Genomic DNA, 14,095 nt, shown 5'->3' on the forward strand with positions numbered 1-14,095 from the left:
ATTATTTGTACAGCTTAGGTACTTGAGATGCCGTCACTTTTTAATTTACAGCTTTTATTTAGTTTCACCTGTCCCGTTGTCTGTCCGTCTGTCTGTCTGTAATCAAATCTTGCAGTTAAATTTGACCAACTTTGTAGTAGTATATTTGCACTGTTGGTTTTACAGGCACCAAATTTAGAGTCACTATGATCTTTGAAAGTGGGTAAAAATCGACTCCCAGCTATGTTGCATACATGACACAGCACATGGCATTAAGTTGTTGAGTTTTGCTAAATTAGCACTTTGTTATATCGTACTCATTCACATTGATACAAAATTGTCCTACGATTGAATAACATAATTCAGCATTCGTAAAGCATTTAAAAAATACTTAGTAATGAAAAAATATATTAGAAGCACTTTTTTGACAGAAGACGACAACAAACCAATGATACAGTCGTCAGCAAGATTGCTCGGAGCATTTGCAAAACTTTTGATGACTTTATTGTTCTTAAACGAATTTTCTTCGCTATCTAGATAAGTTAAGCCACTTAAGACTTTTCTATATTAAAACACAAAACTGATAAACATAGATTGCTAGCAGAACTTTGTAATAGGATTTACCAAACTATTAACTTAGAATATTAACACTTAACTAACTTTCATTACTACGCGTAAAAACACATTTAAAGACACTATATAACAAATACCTAAATAATTAGTGTTCTAAATAATTACCTAATTATAATAATATTGACATGTGTAAATGTATAGTATTATACTGTCTGTAACATTTGTATCTTTAATGTAAATATTTAAAATTGTTTTTGTGCTGTAGTTCAAACACGATGTATATTGTTTCTGAATAAATAACTATTTAGTGGAATTGTAAACCATAATAAGACGAAATAATTGATTGATATATAAAATGAAAATATAAAATACACTGTCGACAACCCTAGCTAAAAATCGTTATTCATACTCTTCAGTTTCCTTATCGCTTTGGGTAGCGTGAAATTCCATCGTCAAAGACTACAAGGACCTTTTGTCGACCGCATCGACTAAATGAGTAACTCAGTTACGCCTAATATGCCTACGCAAGATAAATTGTACAAGTTGTGTTATAAACAGTGAACTTTGTTTGAATTAAATATAATGACCCGGATAACTTACGTCTTAAATCGAGTTTAATATGAGTGAATTGAGTGAGTCTCACGGTAGTTTCATGTTCAAAACTTTGTTTGTCTGTGTACTCGTACCATCATTCAAATATGGTCTACCACCCTAAGTTGATAATCGTTGCATGTTAAAACAACTAATGCAATAGACGTGTCTGTAAACTTGAAAGTTCGACTTTAGCAATATTAATTTGATAGGAACTTGTTTAAAAATTGATAGACCACTTATTTGGCTGATGGTACCTATGTCATGTAATGTCTGGACTTATTTTCCTAATAAAAAGTCACGATCTCAAATAATCACGGACATACATTGGTCATACATAATTTTAACCGACTTCAAAAAAGGAGGGGTTATCAATTCGATTGTATTTTTTTCATTTATCTAATAATATTTTCTATATCAGACAGAGCCGCCTTAGGGCGTGCCAACAAAAACTAATCCATGCGTTAAACGAATATATGTATGTATATCTAACATTCGGGCCCCCGTGAAGACCCTCTGTGCCCTTATAGGAAAGATGGTAGGTACAGGTCAGAATTGTTATTAAACTAACCAAGATACCAACCATTTCGCGATTCTGAACACGCGATAACACGACTTTATATTTTTTATAATTAATGAAATCATAACTGGATACCATATCATGGAATGAGAAAGAATTCGCTTCCCCGCCTAGCTATACTTGTCTGGTTTTTCAATATGTTCTTCTAGCTTTGATATGATTAAGAAAAAAAAAACATTAAATTTAATAACGGTGAGTCCATAGATAACAATGTGCCAATATTTGTATGGTTACGCGTGATCGATCCACTAAACATTTAATTTATATTAGTTAGGCTAAAACTTCAAAAACAGCCCTATCCAGTCCAGCGCTCAAAATTAGTTTCCAAAAGTCCAACTGAAAGCTTTAGTAAATCCTATACCGATTGGACCGTCCACTGCAATCGGACAAAGTGGGACAGGCAAAGTTAGACGGCCAGTTGTTTGGATTTGGCAGGTGAAGAATTAATTTAGGAGGTTTACGTTAGTACTGTCGAACAAACTGATTCATGTACCAGGGTGGAACCTTTTCATAATCAATTTCTTTATGATTTTTTGGCAAACTCTCTTTGGTCTACGTGACATTAGATGTAGATGATTCAGTTAGTGCGACTTTACAACGTGTTTTTCTTACCCACTGATTTCATGATTTCAAACACACGGCCAAGTGCGATAGAAAGTAGTGCATAGATGGTTCCATGCAAATTTATAAATCAGAAAAAAATATTTTGTACTTCATTGTAATTCTATGAAAAACAAAGTTATATTTTACGGTTCAGTCACTTTAGACTTTCTTTTACTTATGTTGTGAGGTCAACGAGAGTTATCCTATTCGTTTTTATTTCCACGGTTTTTGCATGAAAATACGCTTATAAAATGTTATAATTATATCTTTTCATCACGTGAACCAGGAAATTTGTAATCTTTTAGTATTCCGTACTCGAAGGATCCAGAGGAAGCCCTTTTTCTGTCACATACATGACTGTCTCACAAGTTTTTTAGCTAAACGGTTGCAACTACAATCTTAAAATTCACAGTATTATTTTACAGTTGCCAAGACCCATAAGCTCTACGTGCTTCAAATTTATTTCAATTTTATACCTGTCGACGCTCCTGAAAATGAGGATCTTGACAGACAGACAGACGATAACAACGTAATCCTCTAAAGATTTCTTTCCCTAACCTAAAACCTGGTAAATTTTCCGCTTACCAAAAACATACCAGCTATTATAAATACTATCTAGGTCACGTACCTACACGGACTAACTTGTACCGCAAAGTTAATGGTTTAATTGTCTAGTCGTATACTTTAACGCGTCGGAAAGGGAACTTCCCGATGAGGATACAGGAACTTTGCTGGAACTCTTGCTGTGCAATTTGCATAGATATCCTTTGTAGTGGGCGGGGACTAAAGCAACGTTTATAATGATGGAGAGGACTGGACTGCAGAGAAATGACGGATATAGTTATGACTTCATACTACATAGTGTAGCAATCACGCTACAAACTTTTGTCTACGAATGTTGACGAGGCCTTCTTGGTTGTTATTTGTAATCTGGCTGTACAATAATCTGGCTGGTTTGCAAATGTCGTGTTTAAAAATCAAACTTTTAGATTCGTTCGCGAAGAAGGAGTTCTTGACAGATTATGAAATTGCTTTGTTATGACAAGAACTCTGAGTCAAAAGAGCTAATTTGCTTGAAAAAATACCGGCTTAATTTTTAATTACGAATAAAGATCATATGTTTGGTCTTTGAGTTAAAAATACGTCATTATCTTCAAGCAAATTAGCTCTTTTGACTCAGAGTTCTTGTCATAACAAAGCAATATCATAATCTTTCAAGAACTCCTACTACGCGAACGAATCTAAAAGTTTGATTTTTAAACATGACATTCGCAAACCAGCCAGATTATTGTACAGCCAGATTACAAATAACAACCAAGAAGGCCTCGTCAACATTCGTAGACAAAAGTTTGTAGCGTGATTGCTACAATAGGTATTAGGAAACTAATACGAGATTACTGTGATATATTTATTGTTTCAAAAAATGACTTCTGCAAAATTTATTGCGGCTTCTTCTTACCAATCATAGTCTTTCCGAAAGCGCTGGTAGTTTAAAGCAAAGTGACATGGGAAAGAGCCCTTTGTATCCTTACAGAATGAAAGACTCGACTCTTTCGTCTTTGAGATATTTCGTCTAGTATTTGATGAGCAAGGCCATTGAGCATTACGTCATTATGACGTCATGTTTTTGACGCGTTACATTTTGAACATGAGCCAAAAGTGAAACATTTTGATAATCTCGATTAAAAATTGTTGAAAGACAAGGGCAATGCTGAACTCTCTGAATCACTGGCCGAAATATTTTGGATACATTTTGTAATTCCTTGTGGAAGCAGATGTAATTTATGGTCAGAGTATGTTTTTGCGTATTGAAAGTGTACCGCCTCAAAGGCGTTGCAACATTTTGAATATATATATAAAAAAAAGATGATGATGAAATACCTTTACAGGAAGATCCAATCAAACCCACCAACCTCAGTTTATTAGTTCAGTCAACATCTGACAAAATATTCCAGATTAAATTTAAAACAACTTCATAAATAAGTACTCAAATAAACTCGTTGATACAATCAAATATAACATTTTATCATTATGTCAAAGACAATCATCTACGTAAAGCATGATCTCAACTAACTCGCATGTCTTGTGATGTATTACGATGGACCCTTCAAGGGTCGAAGAGCCTCGGTTCAAGTGTTTAGGATAGTTGCCTTTGTATCCAGTCCGGTCTTTGATAAACACTTACCTTTGCCAAAGGTCCAGGAAGAAAGTAACTTTTAATTAGTTGGGATAGTGAGTGTTTGTTTTACATTGTTGACCTCCTGTTTCCATTCATTGATTAAATGTATTTGACGCATAAATGTGATGCCGCCTCTGTTTGTTTTGTACGAATAGACGGAGACAGCATCACATTTATCCGTCAAATAAAAATAATCAATGGGTGGTGAAATAGCCCCTGCCTAAAGTATACAAAATGTCCACATTTATGGATAAGTATACATATAAAAATAAATAGGTAGTGATTTTTAAGAAAAAGCAACTACTAACAATAACTTTTTTTATAACCGATGTGGATAAAATTACTTCATCCATCCCAATGCGAACTGCTAATGAATGGATTCACTCTAGTCATCTGTGATTACTTCCAGAATAATGCAATCTAGGGATCTACTTTCACAGAGGTAGACACTCACTCACTTCACTTACTCAGAACCACTTCATCAGGGTCACTTAGAATGGTGGACTGTTACCAGATGAGGCCTTTAGCCTTATCTGCACTTTCCATTACGTCAGATTGACTAAAAAAAAACATCGAATACAGTCCCATACGTTTTGATAATATACAATACATAAAAATTGAAGTGTTTTATGATTGGTTATTTGGTGTATTTTTGTATTTTTATTTCAACTCCAAATTTGTTACTTTTACGGTCATCCTGTAAAACCATATCGAAAATACAAACTGAGACATGGATGCACAGATGGATGGTCTCTTTTTCTGGTTTTTCTGTGCATCCATGTCTCAGTTTGTATTTTCGAATTGAAGTGTAGCATTTGGTTGAGACTCGTTGAATCTTTTCGCAAAAAGAAAGCAAACAGAGACAAGTAGTCGATTTGGGAAAGGCATTGTTCGGATCTGAAGCTCTAGCCTTGATTTTCTTATTAAGAAAACTACTGAGAGTTAGACTAATGATCCCGTGAATGCCACCGCAGAATTGCGTGTCGTGTGCCTTGTAAACGATATACCTTGACTGCCAACTAGAACTTAAACCGTTTGGCCTACTGCAGGGCTACTACGAAACTCGAAACTCGAAGTTCGTATCGTACCGTCTCTCTCGCTCTCGTATTAAATAGTATAAGTGTCAGAGGGACCGCACGACACGAACTTCGAGTTTCGAGATTCGTTGTAGCCCTGCTGTTTTAATCTAGCTCTCATTTGTCATTATGTTTACTATGTTTACTTAATCTGCGTTGTTACTTATTAATAGTAGATTGTTCAACAAGGGACTAAAACAAGCCATAATGACATGAGATGTTTATGTCAGACCTTTAACAAATTTCAACCCATTTCCTTTTAATTTCAAAAACATTGTCAGACAGCCTGATTCCGGTTCAGTGGCGATGAAACGCTCGGCCCGCGTTCCTTTAGCGCCACTAACTTTGTAAAAGGTTGGCGAGCGATGCATGAAACTGAAACGGCTGATCACTTGACTCTGTTTGGAATAGGGTTGTAATTAACGCAGCTTCTTTAAACTGTCATTTTTGCCTTCAAATTTAATTATTTGTCTTCTGAATTAATAAATCAGCGACTAATTTTAAGCGCCTAATAAATACTTTTCAAGCGACTGTAAATTGTGTAATCCAAGCTACGTTTTAATAAATCACCATGACGATTATTATATAGCAACTAAATTTGTTATATGCCTACAAATGTTAAGCTTCTAATAAGTGTCTCTTGCATCTAGAAATTTTTTTTAACAGAAATTGAAAATACAAACTGAAATATAAAAAAAAAAAGTAAAAATTAAAAGTAAAAATTTGGAATTGAAATAAAAAATACAAAAAGATTCCAAAAAACCAATCTTAATTTTAACAGACTAATTTAATATTGTCACCTCTATTTTTATACATTAGTATATGGAAATTAAAACTGAAGCAACCATAAATGAACATCAAATTTAATAATATTGTCATCAAAAAATTAACAGTGGTAGGTATTTTATATAATGTCCACTAGTTTATACGTTAGAGTTTAAATTATTAGCGACTAAGGGCCCGGCCACATGTCCACGTTGCGGCGTCGTCAACGTAAAACGGCGTGGCTCCTAACGCGTCACGGTGCCGCGCGGTGCACGATATACGGCGTCGTCAACGAGCAACGGCGCGGCGCCCGACGCGTCACAGTGCCGCGCGATGCACGATATATGGCGTCGTCAACGTGCAACGGCGCGGCGCCCGACGCGTCACGGTGCCGCGCGATGCACGATATACGGCGTCGTCAACGTGCAACGGCGCGGCGCCCGACGCGTCACGGTGCCGCGCGGTGCACGATATACGGCGTCGTCAACGAGCAACGGCGCGGCGCCCGACGCGTCACAGTGCCGCGCGATGCACGATATACGGCGTCGTCAACGTGCAACGGCGCGGCGCCCGAACGCGTCACGGTGCCGCGCGGTGCACGATATACGGCGTCGTCAACGAGCAACGGCGCGGCGCCCGACGCGTCACAGTGCCGCGCGATGCACGATATACGGCGTCGTCAACGTGCAACGGCGCGGCGCCCGACGCGTCACGGTGCCGCGCGGTGCACGAATACGGCGTCGTCAACGTGCAACGGCGGCGGCGCCCGACGCGTCACGGTGCCGCGCGGTGCACGATATACGGCGTCGTCAACGTGCAACGGCGCGGCGCCTGACGCGTCACGGTGCCGCGCGGTGCACGATATACGGCGTCGTCAACGAGCAACGGCGCGGCGCCCGACGCGTCACGGTGCCGCGCGATGCACGATATACGGCGTCGTCAACGTGCAACGGCGCGGCGCCCGACGCATCACGGTGCCGCGCGGTGCACGATATACGGCGTCGTCAACGTGCAACGGCGCGGCGCCTGACGCGTCACGGTGCCGCGCGGTGCACGATATACGGCGTCGTCAACGAGCAACGGCGCGGCGCCCGACGCGTCACAGTGCCGCGCGATGCACGATATACGGCGTCGTCAACGTGCAACGGCGCGGCGCCCGACGCGTCACGGTGCGCGCGGTGCACGATATACGGCGTCGGTCAAACGTGCAACGGCGCGGCGCCCGACGCGTCACGGTGCCGCGCGGTGCACGATATACGGCGTCGTCAACGAGCAACGGCGCGGCGCCCGACGCGTCACGGTGCCGCGCGATGCACGATATACGGCGTCGTCAACGTGCAACGGCGCGGCGCCCGACGCGTCACGGTGCCGCGCGGTGCACGATATACGGCGTCGTCAACGTGCAACGGCGCGGCGCCCGACGCGTCACGGTGCCGCGCGATGCACGATATACGGCGTCGTCAACGTGCAACGGCGCGGCGCACGACGCGATACGGTGCCGCGTCGTGGAGATATATCATCACCGTATCATACATGACACGCGACGGCGACGGTTGGTTAGATAACGTGCTATTGGGCGTTGTCTCATACTTTTCAATAGGTACAAAGAATATATTTTTGCCTGCCACATTGCTATTCTAAGGTCATGTTGATACTGTGTCATGGGTAGACCTTTAGGCGTAGGAAGCCGCTGATAAAGGTTTTTACAAAAGGTGTTAAAAGGTTAGGATTTTGACTAAAGGTTGCACCAAATGATACTCACCGACAATCATGTTGGCGTCGTTGTGCGGCATGTTTGTGTCGCTATCCTCACTTGTGGGGTTGGTCCCGCCCTCCTCTGCGAACAAAAACAATATTAATATAATACAAAAATAATGATGAATACGATGGCGAGCTCATGCGTTTTATACAGCAGGTAAGGTATAGTTTAAACGATGCGTTAAATTAAATATCAGGCAAGCTGAGGTGCATTTCCGTCCATCATTTATCGATCACTTGTAAATCTATAGTCACGTAAGCCCCGCAAAAATGTAACGAATCCTGCACCAACTTAAATGCCCCTAAGGTCTCCTTTTTTAACCCCCAACGCAAAAAGAGGGATGTTATAAGTTTGACCGCTATGTGTGTCTGTGTGTGTGTCTGTCTGTCTGTCTGTGGCACCGTAGGTAGCTCTTAAACGGGTGGACCGATTTGAATGCGGTTTTTATTATTTGATAGCGGGTTTTCTAGGTTATTTTATTTCTGGTTCAATCTACATTACTGCAGTGCATTTCGACAGACATTATTAACGTCGTCTTCTTTTTAGAAATCGATCAGCACGTATTCCATTTCACTACAGTGAAAAGACTTATCTAATCTGGAATGCCCACAAAAAACACAACAGTTTCTTTGCCTCGCGTTGTCTATTTAGAACCTTGACGCTTTAACATGTTTTCTATGAACACAATACGCAAGGCGTCATAGAAGTAATCCGGAAATTTAGAGCTAGAGGAGTATTTCAAGAATTTTTAACTGAGGTCGATAAATAATCCAGAATGTGTGATGTGTTCCGCATCCATTTTGCGATATATCGTGTAAACAATGTTTAATGTTTAAAACTTGTTTGTGTATGTGTCGGCGGCCGATCGTAAAAAAGTCAATTTTTCTTCTTTTTGGCATATCACGATGTGCCCGGTATAGAGCTAGGAATATCGACGAATGCGTTGCTCTAATTGATCTGCCGTAATCTCAGGCACATCGTGCCGACATATTCATTTCGTGAAAACGGTACCGTATGAAAGTACGTGCATTCGCCAATCGCAATTAGGTTTATTTACTGGTTAAGATCGCGGGATTGCGGTGGATGTGGAAAGCACAAGACCGGTCTGAGTGGAGAGCCTTGGGGGAGGCCTATGTCCAGCAGTGGACGTCTTTCGGCTGACATGATGATGATGATGAATTAGGTTTATTTACTGGTTAAGATCGCGGGATTGCGGTGGATGTGGAAAGCACCGGTCTGAGTGAGCCTTGGGGGAGGCCTATGTCCAGCAGTGGACGTCTTTCGACTGACATGATGATGATGATGAATTAGGTTTATTTACTCATATTGTTTCAATAACCGTGATATTTTTGTTCAATTAGAAGGGCGTATGTAGTAAGTACAGTTAAACGGCAGTTACTTCTATTTTTTTCGCAGCACACCAGGAGTCGCGTGTCTGATTGTAGAACACGCTCGGATTGCGTTCCTATTACACATACAAACTTATATTACTATATCATAAGCGTAATAAAGTATTCTCAGTAATTCGTAACTTGGCTTATCTGTTTAGTTTATTTGACTGTTATGTGGCGCTGCTTGGAAACTTAGCGTATATTTCATACTAGCTTTTGCCCGCGGCTTCGCTCGCGGAGAATTGGTATGTAGCTTAAACCTTTTCTGATCCCACAGGAACCATACATTATTTCGAGATAAAAAGTAGCCTATATGTTAAACCAAGGTATATATTACCTGTACTTATGCCAAATTTCATGCAAATCTGTTCAGTAGTTTTTGCGTGAAAGAGTAACAAACATCCAAACGTCCATCCATACTAACATCATATAACGAGTTTTTGTATGATATCCAATATCATACACAATGTTATAGACTGAGATAGGTACAAACCTGGCATGGCACTGTGTATGGAATGCACCATCCAACCAAGTAAGAGCCTTATCACAATGGCGATTTGTGGGAGAGTCTAAAGCGAAGTGAGCCCGCAACGCAACGTTTTCAATGCGAGCGCGTCGCGTGTTAGCTGCGTATATAGCGCCGAAGATGCCCAAATATTATTGAACGAGAGTATACAATATCGCATTCCTGGCGCTAAACGCAGCTAACTCGAAGCGCGCTCGTGGCGATATCACTGCACGCTCGCAGCAAAATCGTTGCACGCTCGCGGCGATATCGCTGCGTGCTCGCAGCAAAATCAATGCATGCTCACGGCGATATCGTTGCGCGCTCGCGACGAAGCTTTCTTTGCTTTCAACTCGCCCACAAATTGCCAGTGTGTTTTTTTTTTTTTTTTTTTTTTTTCAACTGGATGGCAAACAAGCAAGTGGGTCTCCTGATGATAAGAGATCACCACCGCCCATAGACACCTGCAACACTAGGGGGATTGCAGATGCGTTGCCAACCTAGAGACCTAAGATGGGATACCTCAAGTGCCGAAACACAACAGTGCAAGCACTGCTGCTTCACGGCAGGATTAGCGAGCAAGATGGTGGTAGCAATCCGGGCGGACCTTGCACAAGGTCCTACCACCTGCAAACACACACAGTGTTAGTGTGGTTGTGCCAGATATTGGTGCTGGTGACTGTACTACAACCAAGATGCGTTCATATTATAGAGGGTAACGCAAGCTTTTACAGAAAATTGAAAATTGTTTTGGTCGAAAATAGCAGAAAGCCACTTGCTTCGAGGCAATCCTTTTATTGCTCTGCCAAATTACATGGAAATCGATGAAACGTAAAACCAAGGGAAGAAGCGAAATGTGCTCACTCGCATTTGTTCCTAACGGAAGTATGCAGGGAACGATATTTACGTCAGCGATAAACTTGAAATATGAAGATTTATGTCGACACTCTTTACTTTAGACGACGATTAGACGGACTGGATGCCGACTGCAACGTTACTGCTAGGTACGCTTTCCATATGTTTCAATCGCAGCTATCGTGCAGTTTGAAGACGCGTGCATCTTTAAGATCTTTTTTTAAGGAAACAGATATCTTAACCCTGCCGTCGCTTTATGTTTTTGAAATAATCATGTATGTTAGGAAGAACATATGTGATTTTCCCACTAACGTCGATAAGCCAAAGGCTACTAGAAACACAGGGAAGCTTAAAGTTCCATCTTACAGACTGGCTAAAACCAAAAAGTCTTTTCTGGGAAATTGCATACGTTTTTATAATAAAATTCCAAAAAATATTATAAATGAACCGGATACAAAATTCAGATCTATTGTCAAGAAGACATTAATATCAAAGGCGTATTATAAAGTTAATGATTATTCATGGACAGGGATTTTGGAAATAATTCCGATCCGCATTAGCGATCCCTTCAAATAGCGAACTACTGTGTTAAAAATAAAGTTGTGTTAAATACATGTCATTTAATAATATTGTAAATCTGTTTTAAAAAAATATATATATACCTCGTTGAGTTTCTTGCCGGATTCTTCTCAGCAGAGGTTTTTCCGAACCGGTGGTAGATTTTTTTTTGACATTCATAAGTGCTTGTTGTAGCCTAAATTGAATAAAGATATTTTGACTTTGACTTTGGCTGCAGTTGTGCCGACTGCAATGTAATGGCTATGTAAAAGGCAGCTGGCAGTTGCAGTTACGTTGCAGTTGGAATGCAGTCCGTCTGTACTGGCCCTTAGAGGACGATTAGATGGACTATATGCCGACTGCAACGTTACTGCAACTGCTCTCCATATATGTATTTCAATCGCAGCTAGCGTGCAGTTTGGCTGCAGTTGTGCCGACTGCAATGTAATGGCTATGTAAAAGGCAGCTGGCAGTTGCAGTTACGTTGCAGTTGGAATGCAGTCCGTCTGTACTGGCCCTTAGAGGACGATTAGACGGACTATATGCCGACTGCTACGTTACTGCAACTGCTCTCCATATATGTATTTCAATCGCAGCTAGCGTGCAGTTTGCGTGCATTTTGGCCGACTGCAATGCAACTGCTATATAAAATACATGGAAAGCCGGCAGTTGGAAAAGACCCTGGTACGTTAAACGATTCAATCAATGAAATAGGATGATTAGGTTAGTTAGAGTGACATCTAATAGTTACTTGATATAGTTGTCGGCGGCCGATCGTAAAATCCGCCAGATCACGAAATTCCTAGGCATATCATGCAGTGCCGCCATTTCGTGATATGCCTACAAGTTGGCCAGATATGCCTGAGAAACAATTCGGCAGATCGATTAGAGCAACGCATTTGTCTATATTCCTAGCTTTATACCGGCCACATCGTGATTTAGGTACCTACGACGAGCGAAGCGAGAAGTGGTTATATAGTATAAATTATAACCACAACGCACGAGAAGAGCGAGTGAAACGAGCGTGCCATGGCAGCGGCCGGCGAAGTGCCAGAACCGATATGGCGGCGTTTCATGTTATGCCTAGGAATTTCATGATCTGCCTTGGCCAAATCGTGAAATGGCGGCGTTTCATGATATGCCTAGGAACTTCATGATCTGCCTGAACATCACTAGGCAAATCGATAAACGGTGAGTTTTGAACGATATGGCGGATGTCCCTTAGCCAATTCATGAAATTGCGCCATTTCTCGATATGCCTAGGAATTTCGTGATCTGGCGGTATCAAAAGTATTAAAATAAATGCGGTATGTAATTATTTCCATTTAATATTTAATACAATTTTAATGCTATATAGCATTAAAAACAAATATAGAAAGGAGGTCATTCATCATAAATCACAACTCCTATTAAACGTCACAAAACTACGTATGTTATGTTGATGGAGCCGGAAGCTAGACCCTGGAACTCCAAGACGGAACAACGTAACCTAACCGTGTTTGAGTTTGTAAGAATAGTCTTAGGGTTTACTTTGTCCAAGAATGCTATCCAGGGTCTGATGATGGAGAAGTCAGGCAGATTTATCATTTGTGAATAAAAGTGTGCTTTTATTTATTTTTACATTATCAACACCCGCGGCTCCACCATTCTGAAAAATTTCCAATACTTAACTGAATCGACCAGAAAAATCCATTATGATTATCAAAACCTGGTCTCGAAATTTCATCCAAAAATTAAATCCTTACTAATCAAGCCGTATTCATAAATATGAAAAAGAAACTGTCTGTTCGTTACCTCTTCACGCTCAAACCGCTGAACCGATTTAACCTGTCCTCTCCCAGACAAATTTGTGCCCAAATTCCTTTGATCCTGTTATCCTGGGAGATGACAGATTAAATATAATTTGACTTGGAGATAGGTACAGTTTTAGATCTTAATGGCCTGTGAACCTAGCCTGATGGAAATAGAATAGTGCTTATCCCAGAAAATTACAAAAGTAGTTCCCGATTGACAGAATCTAATAAATAAATTCTTCGAAGATGGAGTTGCAGGTAACAGCTACTTTTTTTTTTTTTGCTGTAACGATGAAAGCTTTCGCCTCCCGAGCTTGTATTTGAAGTCTACAGAATATGAGCGAGACCGAAAAACAATTTTAAATAAGTAAGGTGGTTGATTGAATGGCCTTCCTGGACTTTTCAATCAAGTAGGGGGTAATTGAGTGATGCGATCCAGGGGCGAATGGGAGGGAGTCCCTTCGCAAATAAACACCTCACTTTACTGAACCGTTTGGTAAAATAAAAAAATACAACATGGGTCGAACTAAGCCAGATTCGTCCTTGACGCAGGTTGAACCTTAAGTGAAACGCATTAGGTAGAATCTTGAATAAAATCATATATGAAATGGGACCTTTTGCCTCTCGTGAAATATAACGAAAAGTGACTTTTTAGAGGGACTTATTTCCCTTCGGTGACCTATAAATTTGGACTCGATTGTGGACGTAATAAAGTTAAAATTTTAATGGCTTTTCTTTTCATACGCTAAACGTTGTTCTGTGGTTTCACGAGAATACGTTTTCCATTTCATTTTTACCCTCTGCATGTTCAATGAGAAACAATTCAAAGGCAAATAATGCTTATATTTTTGAACAAAATATTGTGTTTTTACTCGATATCACAACACT

The 14,095-nt window shown here is 40.5% G+C and overlaps 1 protein-coding gene across 1 annotated transcript in view; it reads right to left on the reverse strand.

Annotated features, from left to right (window-relative positions):
• Positions 1-14,095, reverse strand: part of LOC141426409 (uncharacterized) — a gene marked incomplete in the record, with an annotated part of 121,237 nt that overhangs the window by 12,326 nt on the left and 94,816 nt on the right. Inside the window, 1 exon segment of the mRNA XM_074085295.1 lies at positions 8,109-8,183. Within this exon segment, the coding sequence (XP_073941396.1) occupies positions 8,109-8,183 (75 nt within the window).

This window comes from Choristoneura fumiferana, chromosome 3 (genome assembly GCF_025370935.1).
Source record: "Choristoneura fumiferana chromosome 3, NRCan_CFum_1, whole genome shotgun sequence".
Classification (NCBI taxonomy): domain Eukaryota; kingdom Metazoa; phylum Arthropoda; class Insecta; order Lepidoptera; family Tortricidae; genus Choristoneura; species Choristoneura fumiferana.